This window comes from Alligator sinensis, unplaced genomic scaffold, assembly GCF_000455745.1.
Source record: "Alligator sinensis unplaced genomic scaffold, ASM45574v1 scaffold46_1, whole genome shotgun sequence".
Classification (NCBI taxonomy): Eukaryota; Metazoa; Chordata; order Crocodylia; family Alligatoridae; genus Alligator; species Alligator sinensis.
The window spans coordinates 3,793,336-3,808,667 of record NW_005841907.1 but is presented as its reverse complement, the minus strand read 5'-3'; the positions used below and the strand labels follow the sequence as shown (position 1 = coordinate 3,808,667).

At 40.9% G+C, this 15,332-nt stretch overlaps 1 protein-coding gene across 1 annotated transcript in view; it reads left to right on the top strand.

The window, feature by feature from the left end:
* The first annotated feature begins 2,478 nt into the window (after window positions 1-2,478).
* LOC102378353 (transmembrane protein FAM155A) overlaps window positions 2,479-15,332 on the top strand; it is a 36,835-nt gene continuing 23,981 nt past the window's right edge. Inside the window, exons 1-3 of the mRNA XM_014517403.1 lie at window positions 2,479-2,558; window positions 5,831-5,885; window positions 6,780-6,951. Of these exons, the coding sequence (XP_014372889.1) occupies window positions 2,479-2,558; window positions 5,831-5,885; window positions 6,780-6,951 (307 nt within the window). The remainder of the gene's footprint in view (window positions 2,559-5,830; window positions 5,886-6,779; window positions 6,952-15,332) is intronic.

Below are 15,332 nucleotides of genomic sequence, written 5' to 3'. Positions count from 1 at the left end.
CCTAAGAAGCCACCTAAAATTACTATGTAACAAGCCCCTATGATTTATGTGTATGTGTATGTGCATGTGTGATGTAGTACCTGCAGGTGAGATAGATATGAAATGCTGCCCAGTTTAAGAGTTTAGGGCTGGGGGACTGGGTGGACCTACTGTTGGGAGTTAGGAAAAGTACCCCAACCACTGGGCTATTAGCTGTAATGGGAGAGAGAGGATGTCTCTCTCATTCTTCATAAGAGATGGCTTAGGTTCAACAACCTCTAAGGCAGCATTTAAGTCCTTCCCTTCCCACAGGTATTTCCTACTGGGTAATTTAAATGGTTCCATTTTTTTTAATCATGTTTAGAATCTACAATCTTTCTGAGTTTGAAATAAATTATTGTTTTTCCGTTTCTAGCAGCAAAAGTACCAACAATTTTCCAAGCAAACCTTAACACACGCAATGTTGTTTCCTTTTATTCAATACAAGCAGCCAGATTCTATTCAAACTATTAGGCATCTAAGGATAGAAACAGACATTGGTTAACATCGCATTTGTGCCTCCATAACATTTTTATGGAGCCACAAATGCTGAGAAAATAAATGTTCCTACTTTTGTCATGCCACATCAATGGGGAGATAAAAGGTACTAATAAAGTCTGCTTCTTTATTTCAGCTGACATCTATTTGGGAGAGTACTGGCAGTTCAGAGCTGCCTGAACTCTCTTGCCATGCTAGACACATGGTCCAGGGGCTTTAGGGGTCCAATCCTGCACACCCTATGTGCCTCCTGTGGAGGGATGGTTCCTAGCAGGGGAGGAGGCCAAAGGAAAAGGTGTGTGAGAGTCGGGTAATCCCAAGTGCCCCTTGCTTTCATACAGGGACCTGCACTGACATGTATCTCTGCATGAAGCATGGGTCCTGGTATGGAAGAACAGGGGACCAGGAATTACCTACTTCCTGTGCAGCACCCAGTGCCAGGACCCATGCTGACCTGTACTTTTGCATGAGTCATGGATCAGCACAGGTCCCCACATGGAAGCAGAGGACATCAGGGATTACCTGGTTCCTACACCACTCCATGCTACCCCGTGCCAGGATCCGCACTGACCTGTGCCTCTATGTGAAGCATGAGTCAGCATGGGTTCCAGCAAGGAGTTGCAGAGTTGTATGGGGACCAGGGAATTCCTGGAGCCCCATGCCTCCATGCCAGAACTTGTGCTGACCCATGCCTCTGGGTCAGTGTGGGACTTAGTGCAGGTCCCAGTGTGGAGGCACAAGGGGACCCATTGCTGATCCACACCTCTTCCTGAAGCACAAATCAGCGTGGGTCCTGACCCAAGAGCACAGGAATCTCCATCACCCTGTACCTTCTTGCCAGGAATTCAGGCAGAGGCATGGGTCAGTACAGTTCCCCATGTAGAGGCAGGAATTCTCCAGCTCCCATGCTGGGCTGAGCCCCTGTGCTGCTCCACACCAGGGCCCACACTGACCCCATGCTTCCTCATGAGGCACCAGTCAGAATAGGGAATCTCCCAGAACTGGGCAGGGAAGCGGGGGGATGGGGGTCATGTCCTGCCATAACTGATCTGCTTCTGTTCAGCAATATGTTTCTACCCTAAGTGAACTTAGGCAGAAGAGTGCAATCCTATTCCATCCTGTTCAAAACCCTGAAAATCCATATTTCATCCAGTTTCATCCATTATGTGGCTCTTATGGTTGTCACAAAAAAGCAACATGGAGGAAAGGACCCACATACTTTCTGTTTCAACGGGGACTTGAGCAAAATAGAATAAAATCACACTTGGATGCCTGCAAGGTGGAACAGAATTTGGCCTAGGCAGTTCATGAAAAGTAAGCTTCAAATATGAAGGTAATGCTAATAGACCAATGAAACACCCACTGAAATCAATAGAAAGTTTCCTGTTATCTTTAACAGAAATTGAACTATATCCCAAATTCTGAGAGCTACTGAACACCTGAATTATACATTGAGTTCATTGGAACTTGAAAATGCTTATCATCTCTCTGGATTAGGCCCATTACTAATACATTGCTCAAATTAATTATATCTATTTGAAGATCTGTTTCAGGTTCACCTATCCCTAATTGCTAGATTTTCTGTTTGCATTAATAATCTTGATAAGATCACCTGAGGTATTATTGCTGACATTGTAAACAGACCAACTGAAATAATTGTCTTAAAAGTATTAGGAACACTCTCACTCATTTTAATGAAGTCTGATCTTTTAAACCTCAACATGACTGCTTAAATGCTGGTTTAAATAAACACTGAAATTACTAGTTAAGTAACAGAAACATCTAGCAAATATGTTTACTCAGTGGAACTGGCATCAATCGTTCAATTGTTTCTTTCATTTAAGTTCGTTTCAATATAACTGAAAGAATATGATCTACAGTGGCTACTTCCTCAGTTGACTTCTGTTTGCATCCCATTTACAGAATATAGTCTCTTGTGGAAGTAGCTTATGATGAGTTTTGATGAAAGATGGCCTTAAAAACAAGTGCTATGAGATTGTAAATCAAATAGTAGATTACTCCATTGAAGATTTGGAGGTTTGGTATTGTAACTCTAAGGGAAAGCTCTTGGATTTAGGTGTTACAATCTGTGAAGAGCTATAATATCTTGCAAGAGCTTGACAAAGGCATTTAAAGCTAGTTCCTCAAAAACTAGCTCACCCCATTCTTATTAAAAAATTAGGCGACTGTGGCATCGATGCCTACACAGTCAGATGGGTCGCAAATTGGCTGGAGGGCCAGACCCAGAGAGTGGTGGTGGATGGGCCTTTTTCGACCTGGAAGGATGTGGGCAGTGGGGTCTCCCAGGGCTCAGTCCTCGGACCCGCACTGTTCAACATCTTCATCGGTGACTTGGACAAGGGGATGAAAAGCACCTTGTTCAAATTAGCAGATGACACTAAAATGTGGGGAGAAGTGGGCACGCTGGAGGAGAGGGACAAGCTGCAACTAGATCTAGACAGGTTACAGGGGTGAGTGGATGAGAACAGGATGGGACTCAATCCTGACAAGTGCAAGGTACTGCACCTGGGGAGGAAGAGCCAGCAGCATACCTACAGGCTGGGGAGCTCCCTTCTCATCAGCACAGAGGCAGAAAGGAATCTTGGTGTCATTATTGATTCCAAAATGATCATGGGCTGCCAATGTGGGGACGTGGTCAGGAAGGCTAACTGCACCTTGTCATGCATCCATAGATGCATCACGAGCAGGCCCAAGGAGGTGATCCTCCCCCTCTATGCAACACTGGTCAGGCCACAGTTGGAGTACTGCATCCAGTTCTAGGCACCGCACTTCAGGAGGGATGTGGACAACATGGAGAGGGTCCAGAGGAGGGCCACTCGCATGATCAGGGGCAGCAAGGCAGGCCCTCCGAGCGTAGTCTAAGGGACCTGAACCTGTTCAGCCTCCACAAGAGAAGGCTTAGAGGGGATCTGGTGGCCGTCTACAAACTGGCCAAGGGGGACCAGCAGGCTATGGGGGAGTCCCTGTTCCCCTGAGCAGTACCAAAAGTAACGCAGAATAACGGCCATAAGTTGACTGAGAGTAGATTCAGTCTAGACATCAGGAGGCACTACTTCACAGTCAGGGCGGCTAGGATCTGGAACCAACTTCCAAGAGAAGTGGTGCTCGCTTCTACCCTGGGGGGTCTTCAAAAAGAGGCTAGACAACCCCCTAGCCGGTGTTGTTTGACCCCAGCATTCCTTCCTGCCCATGGCAGGGCGTCAGACTTGATGATCTGCTCAGGTCCCTTTCAACCCTACCTGCTATGAAACTATGAAACTATAAATAGTACTTTGGATAAGGCTTTTTCTCTAGTAGGGCACAGTAGTTCCAGCAGCTCACTATAAAGCTCCATAGGTGTGAACGCAAGCCCTGCTCTGGGATTTTGCCAAATGTGGTATTAGCCATTTTTATGCTCTGATATACCATTGGCTATAGAAACTGGTATGTTTTCAACATGCTAGTGTATGGGCCTCTATGCTGGGGGTGATCTTTGACCACAGTCTGTTTTGGTAAGTATGGCTATTTGAATGGTTTCCCCTATTAATTCCATGGCAACTGGTATTCCTTGAGATAGGAATAATAATCAGGTATAATAATATTTGATTTTTTGTTTACATATATCAAGGACCTAGTGAAATTCTCAATAGTTTAGACTGTATAGAAGCAAAAGTAATATAATTTTAAGTCGATCCATACCAAAAATAGGAAATCACCGACTGACAGCGCATAGTACTCATTCCTATCCTTAGGACTATATCCCTTCAAACCAGCCGTCAGAGGAATCAGGCAGAATAGATGAACCTGCAGCAAAAACTGAAGATCAACGAATCTGGACTTTGGTTGACTAAGAAGGGCAAAAGTACCAGAGCCAAGAGCCCCAGATAAAAGGCAATGTTCTCAACCCAAATTTACAGCAGGTAGGAGAGAAAATGTAACAAACACCAGAGAGGAGATGAAATGGGAGGGTTTGGATAAAAGTTATAAGAAATGAAATTAGAAAGGGATAGAAACAAATTTTAAAAGCAAGGTACAACAACTTAATTGTATGGAGAAAGCCTAAAAAATGATGAAGGGATATGAACTGTGGAATGACATATGTGACCTGACAACAGATACTAAAGTTGGTCATAAATTACATATAATCACCTTGTGCAGATTAAATGTAGCTGCTCCAGCTTCTGAATACTGTTCACCTCTAATCCTACTTAAACATAGATCCAGCATTGTGTGTTATTTACTGCCCAGTAGTCTATACTGCATACTTCACTGTCCAAAAACCTATATAGATATTTATAGAAGATTCACATAGCAGCTTTTATCCTGGGATTGCTCATATTTTTAATGTGTAAATGTGTCAGACACTGAGGGTATGGTGCATGTTACAGATGAGCAAGAATGAGACATAGGGAAGTAAATGATTTGTCAAAATATGCCCTTTATGAGAGCCAAGCTTCCTTTTCCAACCAACAGACTACGCTTCACCAGAAATTACAAGCAGAACTATAATACATAATTTTATCATACCCTGGAGGGTCAATATATGGGTTTAGATCAATCAAACCACTGAAAGCATGAGAGTACAATACAACACATTCAGCAATTTTTAATAATTTGATATTACATTTGTAATTTAAAAGTTTGTATTACAGTTGTAATTTAAAAGTTTATCTAAGATTAAACAAACATCACTTGGTTGGCTGCCTTTTTAATCATTTATCATGAATACTAACTGTATGCAAGAAATTAAAATTGAATTGATAAGGGAATATATTTTTCTTCACTATACAATAGGTAAAAGCTGTGACAAAGAGGCAATCATAAAGGATAGATTAGTGATAATGTTTTCAGTTTGTCACTTAGCAACCTGGCCCGTACCTGCTGCCATTGCAAATAAGCTAAAATAATGGCTTTATGGTGCTAGAACTGCTGCCCTGAAATTAATTGCATAACCTAAACTTTCCCTGACACTAATAAAAACTACAGCTGATAAAATGAAACATTCTGAAATTAAACCAACACCTTCAGTAAATTGTCCTTTTCAAGTATCAGTTGTTGAATTTTCTGTGCTTTAAATTTTTAATAATCGTTTTCTGTTTTTTTTTAATGTATGTATAAGAGGGAAAATAATCAGCTAACTATATTATTTTTCAATCTATAAAAGAAGAAATGCAGTTCTAAACTTTTCATAGGATCCTAAGAAAAATATTTTGGAATGGTGTTTTCAAATATTTTGGAATGAATACATGAATGTAAATTCTCATGATCAAGAAACCTAGATAATAAAAACCTTAAACAATATACTTCAAAATAGGTTAGTGGGGGAAGATGTATTAGAAAAACAGGAAATTGCTATTGAAATCAGTTACGTAGGTGTTTCCCCACTGTGACTGCTTAATGTTCAACAAATTCAACTGCATTTTCTGAATGGTCACTCATGTGAAGCATTTCAATGGCAAATGGAGTGAAATTAAAATTATGAATGTCATCTTCTGTTAAGAAAGACAGAATAAAATCAGGCACAATTCATTTGTTTATTTCCTCAAACATATTTGCTTCTTTTATTTTTTTTTTATCATATCTGTTTCTCTAGGGTGCTCCGCCTCAGCTGCTAGAGTCTTTAGCATGCTAAATCTGGTTGCAGAAGTGAATATTCTTTCTGACTGTTTATAGATTTAGCTCCTACTTTATGGCTATTGTTGTCCAAACACCCTAATGTGCTCTCTAGTGCTATAGGCTGGACAGGGGTTTCATTTGAGAGAGAGCAGCACCATCTACTGTGACCTGAAAGCTTTGCTCCGCATGGTAACAATACAAAGAGTAAACAAGTCTGATTACACTAAATACATTTCAGTTGGAAATTCCTTACTGTGTTTTTTTTTTAATCTCCTGTGCTTCTTCCAGATCAGTTCTAAGTGTGCATATCACTTATCTGTTAAAGTACAATATTTCATACATGTCTAAGAGCTGTATCATAGAACAATACAACTCTAGAAAATTTAAGATGAAGGAATAATATTAATTCAACCATGTTGCAGTGACAGTTTATATTTTCAAACACAGTAATTTTAGATGACTTGGTTGGGGTCTTCTTATCCAAAGTGGGAGGGTAAAGATATAAGAGTTTATTTTACGCAGGTGATATTCTCTTAACACTTGTGTGAAGCAGCAGCATTAACATAGGTGTATTGTACAGTATGTACTTCTAATAATGACGATGCTATTGTCATCCATGTATACTTTTGATTCTTCTCTTTTTCTAGACTGTCTACAAAGCCTGGCTCTGTTCCCAGTATTTTGAAGTCACACAGTTTCACTGCAGCAACAGAATTCCTTGCAAGCAATACTGTTTGGAGGTTCAGACAAGGTGTCCATTTATATTACCAGACAATGATGATGTCATCTATGGAGGACTATCAAGTTTCATCTGTACAGGTACAGTGCAGATTAGCACGTCTCACTAGTTCTCATTCTAAACTTAACCTTGAAGAAGAGTTCAGCTTTTTTTTTCAAATAGTTTTAACTAAGAGAGCCTGAAGGCATTCTTCATCAAATAATTGTTCAAAGGTTTTAATAGTTAAATCAATACTTTCAATGCTTCGTTTTCACTAGCTTATCTGTGACCATAGTAATTAACATTACAAAAGCACAGTTCTCATAGAAAAAATGCTTCTGACCTTGTGTTATACTTAGTAATTTGATTGTGAAAAGGTAATTCTGAGTTATATAATACTAAGTTATTTCAGAGAAAATTGTGATTAGAGCTGTGAAGCTGGTTTTTGCAACACCTGTTTTCCATATGCCCTTAAACAATGTGTCTACTGCACACTTAAAAATATGGCTGCCCTACCTGTGTAATTTATTCATGCCCTAGTACCAACTTTTACAGGAACATTGTTAAGATAAAATCCATGGGTTATTTCATACCTCCCTGTTGGGATCAAAGGACTCAAAGGACCCAAAACACAACAAAGAACTCAAAAAGCTTTGCTGTTAGAGGGATTTGGAAGAACGTGAGCATACTACCTTAAGGAAGTTTGGATTTAGATGGAACTCTACTCTCATCCCTGTGGTTTCAGGATCCTCCATGAGAGACTCAGGCCCTTTCTACTCACAATGAGCATCATTCACCCATGATATGGTCTTGATGACCTCCCCTTGCAAATGCACAATTCATGAATGGTGTGTATGGGAATGAATGTACTTCATTCCAGCAGTAACTTCCATGGAAGATAAGCAGGACCATGCCCCAAAGCACACATCCATGCCTTCACTTGCTATAGTCCTGCCTGAACTTCAGAGCCTGGTGGGTTTGGAATAGAAGAGCTTCTACAGGCTTTGGTGCCATGGAGTAGCTCTTTCCCAATGGACTCTTCCCCTCTGACCAATCTGTCTCTCTTTGTCTTCAGTTACTTTATGTATGCTTTTAACAATATTATATTACGAGAGTTACCATTGTTTTATGTAGCTTACCACTTTCATCATTGAAACAATGTGTTTACCATTTTCATTTTAGTAGCTTGACAGGGACATTTCATAAATTCTGAGATGTATCAAAAAATCAGTGGGTTGAAACAGCTAAGAATGATGGCCATGAGATATGGATGCCTAGATGTCAAATCTTAAAAATCAGTTCCCTCCATTTTCTGATTGCAGCGCATACTGCCCAGCTTGGTTATGTACCAACTTTCATACAGACCCTATGGCTCTGGATTCTTATATTTTCTATTTTCCTTATACAGTGAAGCATATTCTTCCAGACAGAGAGCTGGCTGGCATAAGAAAATCTAAGAGCTCCAAGCTCTGAATCCTTCAAACTAAGCATAGTTAATATCTGTTGTTCTGTCTCTGGAAAACTAGTATTATAAGCCATAAGCAAATAGTATTAATGGCTTCATCCCAGTTTTGGAAAAATCTGTATTACAATGAAGGTCTACCAGTTGGATGCAGGGAAGATATACCTAAACTTTTATTCATATAGCAAGATGCTGTAAGGAAGGATTGGGAGACTTTGTAAGTTTGAACTAAATTTATCCTATACCAGCATAATGGAACAACAGTTTTATAGATGAATGTAAAAACACAGAAATATAATATCACTAATTTGCAAAATTGTCTTTTTGGGGTAGCTCATTTCCTTAGTATTTATTATTATCACCCAAACTTTCAGTTAAGGTCACAAAGGGATGCAGATGCTTAGCACCCATGAATATCAAAGTATTTGTAGATGTTCAGCTCATTTTAATAAAGTGGGAATTAGGTGCCTAAATAGTAGTTAGACATCAAAACACCTTTGTGGCATCTGGACCAATTGTCTAAAGTTGTCCACCAAATATTGAGGGTCCCTAAATTACAATCTTCATATGAACATTTGATCTTAAATTGTTTGACTTCATCAAATCATGATTCTATGGCACGGTATAGAACAGGACATGGGAATCCTATATGCTACATCGAAAACATTGTCTTTTAACTGATAGGTTGATTTGTAAAATCTTTGGCATAATATTTGGTACATTTTAGGAATTTGGGGGATTCTGATACCAAGTTTTTTTATATAGCATCTGGCAGAAAAGCTAAAGAATTCAGGAACTCCCATTTCATGAAGACAGACAATGATTGTATGGAATATGTAAGGAAAAATAACAGTTTTGTTTTCAATTGCATTTTTTCTCAATTTAAGATAAGGAAGCCCAAACCATAGGTTAGACATTGAGGAAGTTTGAGTTTTAAAGTGTTCCTTACAATCCATCCCACAACACAGCTTTGAAAATACATATCCACTTTTAGTTTGTCCAGCACGTGCATTTCCCAAGCCAGTCTCAAATAAATAATGATGCTTATCAACTTTTCTGAAGGTCAAGATTTTGCAGCTAGACTCACCAAACAAACTTTGACTCAATGTTGCAACACCTAACTTTTCAATCCCTCATCTCCCATGGGAATCCGTGGCGTTGAGTTCAATATTCAGGTTCGCTATACAATGCATGGGAAGATTTAGGTGTCCCAAGATGGAATTTATAAAACTCAGCTGAGCAGGGAGCTGCTGTAGGTAGCCAGTAAAAAAAGCTGAGGGCAAGGTGATAGTTGGGAAGAGAGAGATTTTGCCCTGTCCATCCTAATAAACAGACATATTGCTTTGGGGATACACCTATTTTTGTATTTGTTGCATTAGTTGTTCCTCCTATTTGTTGATATCTATCTTTAATTCATGCCTCTGCCTGAGAGGAAATTTAACAATATCTTCTATGTTGTGGGATAAGCACTAGACTATCAATCTGTGTTCTCTTCCTTGACCAGTGAATTAATCCGTGTAAAGTAGAATATCTTCCCTAGGAGAGAACAGTGCCCTGCCCTGAGATACTCTATAACCTGGTAGTTAAGTCAACCTTGAGACAGGTGTGGATTTATATCTCAACAAGAGAAGGGAATTCAGCCCAGGTCTCCTACATCTAGGGTGGGGCCCCAAACCTTTCAGCTATAAAAGAAGGCTCGTTCTTTCTCCTCCCATTTTCTATTATGAGACAGTGGAGGAACAACTAATGTGCAGATCACCAGGGATCCTGGTTTTCTCTGATTAAAAAAATCCCCAATTTTTGGTGTTAAAGAAGTAACCCCAAATCCACATTTTTCAGTGTTTAAAATGATGGATATAGATATAGTGGTGTTTCATTTTCATCATGGAAAAATGTGGATTTGGGGTTACTTCTTTTTTTTTTAAATGAAAATTGGGGATTTTTTTTTTTTTTTTAATCAGAGAAACTAGTATCCCTGCAGATCACATGCACAAGCAAATTAGCCATAGGCATGTCTCTATGGTGTATGAGCTCAGACGGAATTAACTTGAGTACCAGAAGAAGTATAGCTGCATTAGTTCTGCCTGGGCTAGTTGTGCCTGATCCTACTAATTATTCAATGTGGTGCACCTGCTAACATAACTATACTGATTCCTGTATCCAGCTTCTTTAGGCTATAAACAGATGTCACCAAATGAAGCAGATTAGCTGTGCTGAGATGTGTCCCAGCACAGCTGATCCAGTTCATTGGGTGACACAGACATTGCCCATTGCCCCTGCTGCTCTCTAGGCTTCAGTGGCCCAATCCTGTAGGACAACTGCAAATAGACCCATATCTTTGCGTGCAGATCCCTACCTGGCAAATCCCCTGCTGGGGGATTCCTAGGGTGCGTGTTTGCAAGTGGAGAACCTGGGGTTTCCCCATTTGCAGAAGTGTTCCTCACATCATGTCACAGCAGCATGATATGTGCCCAGGGCATTTCTGAAGCATGACCCTGAAAATGAAAGAACCTGGGCAGACACTTTGGGGGCTGCATGACCCATGAATAGGAATTTGTAGGGTACTCAGGATCAAGCTCCTGAAGCCCCAGAAGCACCTGCTGCTCTGGGTTGCCTGTGTTCTCCTACCATGAAGCAGACATCCACCACAAAAAAGCAGCATAGTTTTATATCACCAGTGTCACAGCCATAAACTTTGAGCATTTGAGGTCCAACAAAGGGCATGGATGTCTGTTTGGTTGGCCTTTGCATTGCCATAAAACATCTTATAGCAATACAAAGGTGACATTTGTTTCCAGCCTTGGAACATTGTGCCTTTGGTGCAAACCTTTAGGCATAGGAAATTTTACTGTAAAAATCATATGCATCCATGAGCTTACTATATCTCCAGGGGGTTGGGTGACAAATTCAGAGGCTCTAGGTTTCTTACTCAAGTACCTCATGTGGCACTGATGTGCCTAAACCAAGCCTCAGTCCCTTTGTGGGATCTATTTCCTGAACTCAGAGGTACCACCAAGACGAAAGAGCAAACTCCACAAGCAAGGATTTCTCTTATCACAAACCCTCACTCTGTTAAATTTGGCTTAAATGGGTTGAGCAACTCTCCTTGTCATAATAGTGATAGAATCTTACATGAGAAAAGACTGAAGGTTCTCTTTCAAAATGTTGGATGTAACATTTGTAGAGATCCTGAATCTAATTGTGTTAGTAATCAATTGTTAGAAAATTTGTTTTTGAGTATTTCTCCACCCCCCGCCCTACCCCCACTATGCAGGATTTTGACTAATAGTGGAGCAGAGTTAATTAGACTAAATTTGTTCCAAGAAGAAAGGGATCCCTTTATTTATGGCATGATTTATCTATGAGAAGTCCCAACCTTTTGGAGCTCCTGATTTTCTTTAATGAGGTTTCAAAAACAATAGTTTCACAATCAACATTTCTCTTTTTCTTCTCCATGGTAACAGGCTGCTTTCTCTAGGGTCCATTAGAGATGTAGGTTATTGGAAAGATGTACTGATTGACTCCTGTGTTTAACTGCTATTGTGAAAGCCAAGAAAGTGAATAAAGTATTGGTGATTACTATTTTATATGGTGTCAAGACAGCACATACTATGCAAATATAAATGTTAGATGCTAATTTCTAATTGTAACTAGGTAAGAAGTGATGGAGGGGATTTTACCACTGAAAGTGAATTGCTCTTGTTCTATGTTTTTACCCTTATTATCACTTTATGCCAAGAGATTTGACTTGTGGTAGAGGAAGGGAGACATCTAGTGGACTGACTGTGGAAAATTAGCTAATGAAAAGATAGAATCACTGGTTTGAAACTAGAAGAAATAATATTTTTTCTCCCAATATGAGATGTATAAACACTAAATCCGCATAAGGAGCAACATTGTCTAGAAACTATGATACAGGGTACTTTTATTTCTTTTCTATAGCAGGATTTTCTAATGAAAAAAGCACAGAGGACTAGTAGGGGAAGATATGTCAGGTACTTGATTTTTCCTAGAAGAGCCTGACAATGAAAAGAAAGGTATAACCCTGGCAATTCTAACTGAAAACAGTTTCTCAATCCAAAATAATTTCTCAGCTATTTTCTCACTCCATTTCCATCTGTGTGTATTTTAAACTGCTTCTCTCCATTCTCCAAAAACGATTAAGCAATGCAGTTGTATCTTAGGTTGTGGATGGATTAGATCTTCATTTGTGACTGAGAGCCCCATGTGGCAGTTCTGTATGGAGCTGTAGATAGACTCTGTTCTATACTATCCGTATACTTAGCCCATCTCCCAGCATAATTTAACATGACCTGAGGTTTGTTCTAAATTGCATAAGCTGCTTCTTCCTTCAAGGAGCCAGTATAATAGGTGAGATTCACAAAGGCCTGGGAAACCCCAGGCCATGTAACATTTTCCTCATCTACAGTGACAGCAGGGAGCAGAAGCAGCACAAAGTCTCAATACACTGGCTGTGTATTGCTGGAGCATCTTCCTACCTCAAAGTGATTTTCCTATTGTAGGTTATATTGGGTTGCCCTGGGAGTACAGTGCAAAAAAAAAATTATTTGGAATCTCTGGGTAAGTGAGAAACCAGTTCATGACTAGAAAACCATTTTGGTAAATAAAGGAGAAAGGGTACCTGAGTACTTTTGTGCATTAAACCCTGAAAACCATAGAGCTGTGACTCTTGAATGTTTTTAGCAATTGCAAAGAACATGGACCTTTAGAATATCTCATGTTTGTTATTCAATAACACTGAATTTGTGCTCACAATTCATACCCTCATAGTTTATAACAATAGTGATTATAGATTTTTTCCCCCTTTTTTAATTCTATCTAGCTTTTTTTTTTTTGGTGCAGATAAGATATCTTGAGTTAACTATTCCATTCTCTGAAAACAGAAAGCCTTTGGGGAACCAGTATTGTATTAAAAATGCATTAACTTAAAAAAGGTAGTACCAGCTTGTTACACTGGTACTATGAAAACCATTTAAATATCATAGAATCATAGAGAAGTAGAACTGGGAGGGTCCTCCAGAGGTCATCTAATCCAATCGCCTACCTAAGGCAGGATCATCCATATCCAAACCATACCATGCAAACCATAATCTAAACTCTACATAAGACTACCATCAACTGTGACACAACACAGGCCATATATCCTAACCTGCCATAGGTTAAAGTAGGGGAACCCTGACAGCCAATGTTCTGCTTCTATAAAATGTTGTCAATATATGCTCAAGAGATCTGGGTAGAGGGCCATGCCCCTGCTACAGAAGAAAGCAAAACCCCCCACCGTCCATACCATTCTTTCCATGGAGTAAAAGTCCTTCTTGACCCCAGATATAGTGATTGATCTAATCCTAAGTGGAGGGGTAAGACCTAGCCAGGAACCTTTGGCTTTGGTCCCAACAGGAGCATTGGCACACCCCAGTCAAAGTCCCCAGCCTTGACTGTAGCCAATACCCAATGCCTCTGAGGAATACTTAAAAACACCCTGATCCATGGAGTAGAAAGCAGGGGGAATGGCAGGGACAACCAGGAAAGCACAGAAGCACAGGAAATACCCATGGCAGAACATAGGCATAGCTACACCTAGATCATCTCTGACAAGTGGCTGTCCAACCTCTTCTTGAACACCTCCAGTCATGGAGAATTCACAAGTTCCCTAAGCAGCCTATTCCACTGCCTCACTGTTCTAAAAATGAATACTTTTTTTTTTTTTCTGGATATAAAATCTAAACTTACTTTGCTGTAACTTCAAGCAATGGCCCTTGTCTTCCTCCCTGCAAGAGAGAAAAAGTGCTTTCCCTCTTCTTTATGGCAGCCCTTCTAGTATTTGAAGACTCCTATCATATTCCCCTTAAACACCTTCCCATCAGCCAGTAGTATACTTCTTTCTGGACTTTCTCTAACCTCTCCATGTCTTTTTTGAAAATGTGTAGCCCAGAACTGCAAACACTACTTTAAATGAAGCCTAACCAGTACTGAATAGAGAGGCAGTATCACCTCCTGTGTCTTGTACCTAATGCGTCTATTGATACAGCCCAAAACTGCATTGGCCTTTTGTTTGGCTGCATCATACTGCAGACTTATATTTGCTAGGGACAGACATTACACAGAAACTGGTTTAAGTGATCAGGGGATGACATGGTAGGGGACCTAAAGATCAGTGGTCACCTGGGGGACAGTGACCACCAAATAATAGAATTCATCATAAGGCATAGAGTGGGTAAGGTAACTAGTAGGGTGGAAGTGCTAGACTTTAGGAAGGCTGACTTCAGCAAACTCAGGCATTTAGTCAATGACGTCCCTGAATCTGGGGGCACAGGTGGTGTTCTCGTCAATCCTCCCAGTCTCAGGCTATGGGCTGAGAAGGGACAGGAGGATCTATGTGGTCAACCAAAGACTGCAGCGCTGGTGTCGTCAGGAAGGCTTTGGCTTTCATGACCACAGCCCGCTCTTTGGCGAGAGAGGCAGCGAGCTGCTGGGAAGAGATGGCCTCCACCTCTCTCCCCTAGGGAGGAGGCTCTTCTCAGCCAGACTGGCTGACCTGCTCCACCGGGCTTTAAACTAAGCCTGTTGGGGGACGGGGGGACTACCGCCACTGCTGGCCCGCTGAGCAATTCTTGCAAAGCCAGCAGATCACTGCGCTTCAGGGAGCCCACCCCTGCCCCAGCCCTAGTAAAATCTGTGGGCAAGGAAGGAGCCCCCCAGGGGGCACTTGCCTGCCTGTACACTAATGCCAGGAGCTTGGGGAATAAGCAGGAGGAGCTCATCCTCATGCTCAGTGCAAACAATTACGATGTCATAGGGATAACAGAGACCTGGTGAGACTCCACCCATGACTGGACCACGGGTATAGATGGCTATACCCTGTACAGGAGGGATCGTGTAGAGAAAAGGGGCGGGGGGGTAGCTCTCTATGTTAAGGAAAGCTACACGTCCCTGCAAGCCGATATTGGCGACCAGGGCGGACGGCTGGAGACCCTCTGGGTTAAAATCCGTGGGGAACAC